We start from the raw sequence: 9,543 nt of genomic DNA, 5'->3' as shown, positions 1-9,543 counted from the left end.
ATGCCACAGAGCATACCACAGAGTGCAACCACATCAGAAATTAGTTATGCCCGGGCCGCACCTGCGTCTATCGTACGAAGTTTCGTGAACTAAGCACGAAGCACTACGCATGTGCGGCCGCGGCATTATGGCAATGAAGCACAGATTTGCCATAGACTAAGATAATACTTTTTTTTGACTAGGGCCGTGGTCGTTGGCGTATTTTTGGACAAACCTTTTATTGCGCATGTCCAAAAATGTCATGGCAACGCCATAACAAGTTGCTGGTCAAGTCTTAAACAACGTATTAATTGTTTATACATTATTAAAATAATAAAAGCTAAACATAAATACATAAGCCTAAATTGACAAAAATAATTTATTTAACACTTTATTAGTGTTTGATTTTTTTATTATAGAAAATATGGATATAGATTACTTGGAAAATTTAGTGGAGGAAATTATCGATTTTTAATATTATTCAAATCGGATAAATGTCAAGTCGTAAACAGTTGTCGTTGCCATGGCATGACATGATTTGGACATGCGCAATAACTAGGGCCGTGTTCGTCGGCGTATTTTTGGACAAACCTTTTATTGCGCATGTCCAAAAGATGTCACGGCAACGCCATAACAAGTTGCTGGTCAAGTCGTAAACAACGTCTTAATTGTTTATAGATGATTAAAATAATAAAAGCTAAACATAAATACATAAGCCTAAATTGTCTCAGCCGCACAAATAATTTATTTAACACTATGATAGTGTTTGATTATTTTACTTGGAAAAATTTAAAAATTTAATTGTTTTTTTTTTATGAAATAAGAGGGCAAACGAGCAAACGGGTCACCTGATGGAAAATAGCTTCCGTCACCCATGGACACTCGTAGCATCAGAAGAGATGCAGGTGCGTTGCCGGCCTTTTAAGAGGGAATAGGGTAACAGGGGAGGGTAGGGATGGGAAGGGAAAGGAATAGGGGAAGGGAATAGGGTAGGGGATTGGGCCTCCGTTAAACTCACTCACTCGGTGAAACACAGCGCAAGCGCTGTTTCACGCCGGTTTTCTGTGAGAGCGTGGTATTTCTCCGGTCGAGCCGGCCCATTCGTGCCGAAGCATGGCTCCCACTGGTTTGTTCATTGCAACGCCACCAACAAATTGCAATTGGGTTAAATGTCAAGTCGTAAACAGTTGTCGTTGCCATGGCATGACATGATTTGGACATGCGCAATAACTAGGTTTTGCAGCGAATGCGCTAAAAATTACGCCGACGAACACGGCCTAGGTTTTGCAGCGAATGCGCTAGAAATTACGCCGACGAACACGGCCTAGTATATTAATTTATATAGTCAAGAAAGTCATGACAGGCGGGAAAATTTTCTAAATATCACGTGTAAGGGCGCTTGTGCACTTCACGGAATTTTGCTATCCGGCGCGGCATCTCGATTTCCTAGCTTATTCATATGGCAAACGTAAATATGAACGCCGGACGGTAAAATTCCGTGTAGTGCACAAACGCCCTAAAAAGGTGTATTTTTTTCTTTGTACTTTCACAGTGAACGTTTTTTATTTAATTTAAAAAAATCCCGCCTGTCATGACTTTCTTGATGGACTATATTATAGTCTGTCAAGAAATTGAAGAAATTAAAAAGTGGCAACATCGTAATGTCATCCCTTTCAAATCAATCTAAAAAAAGGGGATGACACTACGATGTTGCCACTTTTTTGACAGACTATACGTAGTTGAATATAAAATACTTTTCATCCATTAACTTGCCATTAACCAGCTCGGTGAAGGTCGTTCTGTGGGTATCTTAGGCCATGTTATCAATTATCATCAGCTGGTACTTGTCGTAAAGTTAATATACCTATCGGAATAGAGAAACACTCCCGAGCTGTCAAAGTACACCAAAATTGATTTTATAATTTTGGAGTAAAATATGACTTTTATCAATGATATTCTACTAAGTATAATAAACTGGAGTAAAATTTTACTCGAGTATAACTGTTTCCTGATCTAAGAGCAAGCTGGTTTTGCGGTTTTCCAACTTCTAATCCAAGAATGAGGTAATTACACGGGAGTAAATATTTACACGGGCTATTTTGGTGGAGTAAATATTACGAATTTTTGCTTAAACTGAGAATAGTTGCACAACAGGGTGTCAACTGTCACGGTCGGTCGGTGTCATTGTGAACTATAAATTATAATTGACATTTTATTTCTTAAGTCGTGTTCGTTTCGTTTTTCAATCTACATTGCGCATGCGCAAAGTTAAAAATTAGTGTCAATGTGAGTGTCATGTTCTAAAATCTGACGGAAATTATTAGAACATGACACTCCATTATGAAGTTGACAGTCAGCTGCTAAACTGCGAAAAAATGAAACGAACACGGCTATACCATTGGGCTATACTCTTTGAGTAACTTGGTAAAATGCATAATATTATACATGTGTAACTTCCAATTTGGTCGAATCGGGCCTTATACCTACGATATGTTACGTCCATACTATTTTCCGGCTTAAATCTCTTCCGAACAATTTTCAAATTCAAAATTGCAAACATTGACAAATTTGACAGATAAGTGAAACAAAAGATACGAAAAACCATTTACATAAAAGAGACAGTTCTATTTTTAAACGTCGAATCGTATCGCTGTCTCTTTCTTCACCTGAGCCACAGTATAGCAATATTAGTCCCTATATCATATTGCTATGCTGCGCCTGAGCTATGACCCAAATCCGATTTTTCCAGATTGTTCGAAAAAATAATTGAAAATGTAAATAATCGAGCCATTTATTGCAATCAAGACAAATGCGGTAAGAGATTCCATGTGTTTTGTTTACTTTCGAGTCATAATTGGTACATTTTCGATACACGCACGACGTCATTTTCAAGTTATTTAGGTAAGAGTAAGACAAGACGCAGCGCGTTCGTGACTGCGCTCGATACAGACTAAACAACAGACGGGCCATATATTTGAATCTTCACAACACGCGCGGTAGTAACATATCTGCTTTGAGTTTTCCATCATTGTAACAACCTCAATAACAATTAAACAATAACAACCACAGAGTATTTTATTATAATAACAACACAATGTAACAGATGCTAAAAGTTTTAAATAAAGATTATTATTACTATTTGAATTCGTGGCAACCCTAATTTGACAGTTCAGAAAATCGTTTTATCTGTCAGTCTGTGCTGTCAGTCAATCATCTGCTGCCGTTGGACGTCGTTTCGCCGATCGCTGTTCGATAGCAAGTGTTGTGTTGGAGTGTTTTGAATTGCGTATATTTGCTTGATACAAAAAGTGCGACAGTGCATTCAAATGATTATTCTCAGAAGAAAGTGCTGTTCATAAAGTGAAACGTGTGCATTTTTTCGTATCAAGAGAAGCAGTATGGATATCAAAACAGCCGCCTATCACATATATAATGCAGCTCGCAACGGACACCTCACCCGATTAAAGGTATTTAAAGTACAAAGATTTATCGTAACTTCTGTACGCTCCCGAGATCCCAAACACTTCCGTATCATAAATGTAATAATGCGCCTTCAGCGAGTCATTAAAATCGTTAAATATGCTTTTTATCTCTTTCTCTTATTATTTCACAAAGAAATGTTAAATGTCTCTGTTACAAATATAATCGAGTATATTATCGTCACATTGCGATGTAGGGCTTACGTCGAATTGTTTACTCAGTAATAAAAAATAGATCTACTTCTTATCTTTCCCGGTAATCATGACGTTATAAATACCTACGCGTTATTTATTGGCCCCAAAAACGCGTGATGAGGTTAAAGATAAGCAATTTCGTCGTCATTAATTGCTTTCCAAGCAGATAAAGTAATCTAGCTGTTTGTTTGGATATTTTTTAGTAGGTTTCTTTTATTGTTTTGTGTTCAGACTAACGTCGATGGACCATCTTTAGAACATTAAGGTCTCTTAACACACTGGCGTAATATTAAGACATCCATATTATTATGGATATCCAGGATTGTAGAAGTTACATTAATGCCTGTTTAGACACAGCGGGTACTGCACATTTCTGATGCAGAAACCAAGTGGTTAATACAGCCATGATCCATCGTGGGTATCGCAGACACAATAGATTTTCAATTGTTATGCGGCAGCCGGATGCCGCTTGGGGATTGATGGGTTAAGTGTCTTCATAATATTAATTACTTATTATGCATAGCTAGATGGTATTATTTACAAATGCTTAGCTTTCAGCTTATCCACTACCCTATTTGATTAATAGTAATAGTTTTGACTGGCAAAAGATCAAGCTCACATATGCTGATACCTTTTGCATACACAGTATAAATGGTTTATAATAATAACAATAAATTGGTTATTATCCTGCATTATCCCAGTGAAACTTGAAAATTATGATTTTGGTGCAAAGTTGGAACCCATAATTACTTAAAAGAATGGTAGGCGACAGGGCTCCCGTAAGGGCTTCTAGCGCCCATGTGCAAAAAAAGGATTTTGGTGCCCCTTTAGGCTATTGGTCCTTGGTTTTGGCGCCCCTAGAGATGGCGATTTGGCGCCCCTAGAGGATGGCGTCTGTGTGCATTGCACATATTGCACACATGGTAGCGTAGCCAAACAAAAAAAAAAGATTTTCCATAAATAAACAAGCCAACCTAAGCCTTAGCTTGACTATTAGTCATATAGTTGATAACTGGTTACATTATAATACCTTTTTGTAGTCTTACTTGCCCTTAGTAACAAAAATGAGACACTATTCGTTTGTACAAGATTATTGTAAAGAAACTGTCAATTTGGTAGTCTAAATAAGAACAATTAACAAATTAATGATGTTGTATGAACTGACCCATAAATGAGCAGGTAAAGATAATTAAAAGTTGTTTGGATTATAATTAATTACACAAACAGGAAGACAACCTTGACAGCTGAATAAACTAGTTACAAATTACAAACAAAAATTAATTTTAGAATAACAATAATAAATCAGCCCAATCCGTTCGCCCTTATATATATATATATATATATATATATATATATATATATATATATATATATATATATATATATATATATATATATATATAATTAAGTCCAATTGCACAAAAAATGTTAATCATGTCCTAGCCATACATGTTGAAATTTTATTTAATTGGAAAGGACAAAGGGTAGATCCCTTTGTCCTTTCCAATTAAATAAAATTTTATGAAGAGGCCAACTTTTACAATAATAAATTATTAATTACTTACTAACACATTTAATAACTTTAATATTGTGGTATTAAATGCGAGGCAATAAGATATTTTAATGTTTAGAGTATTATAGACTGATCTATTAGCTATGTCAACACGCTTTCGTCTTAAATTTTCGTCATATTCTTTTATTCAACTTTAGTTTTTGCGTAGGTTTTGGCGCATTTAATAATTGAATGCGTCAACAAACGCTACGCCAACTGTCATTTTCAATAACAAAGCGAAAGTTTTGGATACGGTCAGAGGGCATGCGTCGCGGGCATGCCTCACGTTAACATTTTAAACTTTCGCGTTGCATTATAATTAAACTTTTTAATCAGGACTTAACTTAACTCGTAGTAGCGTTACTACTACGAGTTAAGTCCCGATTAAAAAGTTTAATGCCTCACGTTCGCTGTTGACTGCGCTATAACGCATGTCCTTGACAAACAGAAAAAGGCACAGTGTGGACAAAGCTTATCAATAATACACACCATAGTAAACACTGATTTTGGCCAGCAGATTTGTTTTGCATGCATGGACAGGAAAACAAAACAAGTAAAATATAAGAGTAGACATAATAAAAACTATGTTCAATAATAACTATGTTCTTTAATTAACGTTACCTAGAAGTTGAACTACTATGATCCAACTGATGTTACTCAGCGAGACGTAGTGTAGGTGACATAATATTATTTGTAGCATTGTAGTTGAATACTGAATTGTTTTTAATAATGAGATCAAAATAAAAATACCAGTGTATTAATAATATTTTAATATCATTTTCTTTACCATGCAATAATAATAATAGAACAACACATTTTAGCAATATTGTCATTGAATTGTAGATTTTAGATTATGTAATTTACCATCTGCTGTAGTAGTGGGAGGATATATTTTTAGAGTTCTTTAAACTTTATTCCTATTATAAATAGGGTCTAAAACTGTACATAATTTGACATTTTGCTTTCACTTATATTGTTAATAATTACATTCACATATATCCATACTTCCATACGACTATTATAAATGCGAAATTGTGTCCGTCCGTCTTTCTGTCTGTCTGTTACTGAACCGATTTCGCTAAAATTTCGGCATGGAGATACCTTGAGTCCCGGGAAAGGACATAGAATGGTTGTAGAGCATGGAGTAGCGGGCTTCCTCTAGTTATTACTTGTTAATAATAGTAACCATTAATCACATTAATTGTTACATTTCCTGTGAAAATGAATCATTAGAGAAAGTAGGTAGAGTGTATTGACCTCATTTTATTGTTTACAGCATACCTATATATACTAATAGTAGGCGGAGAGAAATTCAGCACTATGTCACAGAGTATAATATTAGTAGTACCAAACTATGTTTAATTTTTTATGAGTTTTTTTGAATAGAATAGATATTATGTGGTAAGGCTAGTTGCTGAGCTTTCTGCAGAATATGTTAACAATATTAAATTGTGATGTCTTTACTAACACTTGTTTTTGTTTTAGGTGAATCAACTTGTAAATATGTACTAATATAATTAATTAACCATACCCTTGTAACCTTGTTACTTCACCAGACCTACAATTATAGAGCAAAGTCTATCTGTCAATACACTCTGACATTGGCAATCCACGAAACTGCCATTAAAGAAGAAGAAGAAGAATATGTTAAACTTAAGTTTAGTAAATATACTTAATTCTCCAAACCAGCAATTATCGAATTAAACTCAAATAAAAAAGTTTTCCAAACCCTACCAGATCCGTGACATTTGGTCATAGCTGTGGGTGATAGTCATGTTTCCATTTTTAAACCTTATTGTGTAAGTAATGTGGCATATATTAGATATTTCCGAAGCTGTTAATTTGTTGTTTGTCTCGAAATAGTTGATTTAGAGTTGATTACACTTAATGTTCTTTTGCCAGATGTTATTCAGAAATCTGTTTGTATGGTTTTAGTTCATTGTACCTATAATATACCTACTTAAGTTCTGTTCATATAGAACTTCTGTTACTTATATTTACAAATGCTTTACGTGGTAATACTTTATACGTGGGAGAGCCATGCTTCGGCACGAATGGGACAATTACCCTATTCCCTCTTAATTTATCTGTCAGTTAAGCGTTAGACCCAGTTTTATCAAGCAATGTTAAATAAATAATGGCTTGTTAAAAGGCCGGCAACGCACCTGCAGCTCTTCTGATGCTGCGAGTGTCCATGGGCGATGGAAGTTGCTTTCCACCAGGTGACCCGTTTGCTCTTTTGCCCTTATTTCCTTATTTCCCTTATTTCATTAAAAAAAAAATGCTGCCCCTGCGTGTCTGCCTGCTACAATTACATTTAAAACTTAAGCCACTGAACCGATTTTGATAAAATTTTGTATGTACACACAGATGTAAAAATCTATTATTTAACTAAGATAATGGAATTTTGGCGCAGAAAAGTTGCTGACAACATCTAGTTTTGATATTAAAACGCAACGTAAACAAAAAAAATAAGCTATACTAAATTAATATGCCAAATGTTTCTTCAGCGTACGATTAATGAGAGATATTTAAATTGGTAGCATTATTGTTTTTGTTTACATTTCGATCAAATTGAAAAGGAATAGTGACCTGCTTAAAAGACGAAGTTTCTAGTACTAGAATCAAAATACCGTGATGACAGTAAACTATAGCACAGAATAGATAATAGTACAAGTAACTATAGTTTACGTTATTAGTCGATTATAGCCTCTACGCCATATGAATTAAGATAGTTCCACGTCGACTTAATTACAATCATGGTATACTCCACTTGGGCAAACTTGTCGCTAGCGGTCGTTGACTCCCTGTCAAATACTTGTCATTTTCCATATAAACCGCGATTGACAATGAAGTGTCAGATATTGTCAATCGTGGTTTTATATGGAAAATGACAAGTTTTTGACAGGGAGTCAATGACCGCTAGCGACAAGTTAGCCCGAGCGGAGTATAGTAAGGTTGAAAAGTTGTATCACACGTCTGGTGTACTTATGTACCAATTACCAAATAACGGTTGTCAAACGACAAAAGACCGTTAATATCAATCAAATTAGTTCATTGACAATTATTGATTTTGTAATTCGTTTTTAAATCCGGTTTTAACTGTATTACTTGCTTGTTATTAACTATGTCGTGTTTTTATTCCTAGGCCAATGATGAAATACTCAAAGCAGATATGTTACTACCGCGCGCGTTGTGAAGATTCAAATACGGCCCAATTGGGCCGTCTGTTGTTTAGTCTGCATCAAGCGCAGTCACGGACGCGCCGCGTCTTGTCTTACCTACATAAATTGAAAATGACGTCGTGCGCGTTTCGAAAATGTACCAATTATGACTCAAAAAAAAAAACAAAACACATGGAATCTCTTACCACATGTCTTGATTGCAATAAATACCTCGATTATTTACATTTTCAATTATTTTTTCGAACAATCTGGAAAAATCGAATTTTCGTCATAGCTCAGGCGAAGAAAGAGACAGCGATACGATTCGATGTTTAAAAATAGAACTGTCTCTTTTATGTAAATGCTTTTTCGTATCTTTTGTTTCACTTATCTGTCAAATTTGTCAATATTTGCAATTTTGAATTTGAAAATTGTTCGGAAGAGATTTAAGCCGGAATATAGTATGGACGTAACAGATCTGTATAAGTAGAACATCATTGTCCTAGGCACTTGCAATTTCGCCCAGTGTAATCCATTTAACTAACTAACTCCGCTGGCTCAGCGACCCAAAGTGGATCTTGGCCTCCGAAATGAGCCAGTGTAATCCATAATTCCATACTAATATAAATTCAAAAATGTCAGTCTGTCTACTAATATTATAAAGAGGTAAACTTTGTTTGTATAATTGTAATGAATAGGCTCAAAAACTACTGGACCGATTTTAAAAATTCTTTCACCATTCGATAGCTACATTATCCACGAGTAACATAGGCTAAATTTTATTTAGGAAAAATAGGTTTCCGTAAGATATTTGGGTTTTTCGGAGACAAGGTGTAAAAAATCAACCAGAAAAGTTACTTATTTTGCGTACGCTGCCTAAACTATAAAAGATAGAACCATACAATGTTCTAATTAATTGTAGATCTTATAAATATCTACAAAAAAGTCCGCGACACACTATACCTATCTATGTCAAGTGAGGCACAACAATTTTTTTTTTTATTTAAAAAGTCTTGAATTTTTTTGGACTACTTTTAAACGCGTTTATTTTACTCATGCTATTAATCCTTATCAAAATAAATTATTTAATCACTAAGTACAGTTTATGTAGATAATATTTGGTCTCTGAATGACTAAAATTGGACGTTTGGTTTTGAAGTTATGGCGAAATTAA

At 34.9% G+C, this 9,543-nt stretch overlaps 1 protein-coding gene across 1 annotated transcript in view; it reads left to right on the top strand.

The window, feature by feature from the left end:
- The first annotated feature begins 3,195 nt into the window (after positions 1-3,195).
- The window catches only part of LOC121734363 (protein fem-1 homolog CG6966), a 96,392-nt gene continuing 90,044 nt past the window's right edge, over positions 3,196-9,543 (top strand). Inside the window, exon 1 of the mRNA XM_042124912.1 lies at positions 3,196-3,446. Within this exon, the coding sequence (XP_041980846.1) occupies positions 3,378-3,446 (69 nt within the window). The 5' untranslated portion in view covers positions 3,196-3,377. The remainder of the gene's footprint in view (positions 3,447-9,543) is intronic.

Source organism: Aricia agestis, chromosome 15, assembly GCF_905147365.1.
Source record: "Aricia agestis chromosome 15, ilAriAges1.1, whole genome shotgun sequence".
In the NCBI taxonomy this organism is placed as follows: Eukaryota; Metazoa; Arthropoda; class Insecta; order Lepidoptera; family Lycaenidae; genus Aricia; species Aricia agestis.
The sequence above is the reverse complement of the archived record's forward strand: the minus strand, read 5'-3'. Positions and strand labels throughout refer to the sequence as shown.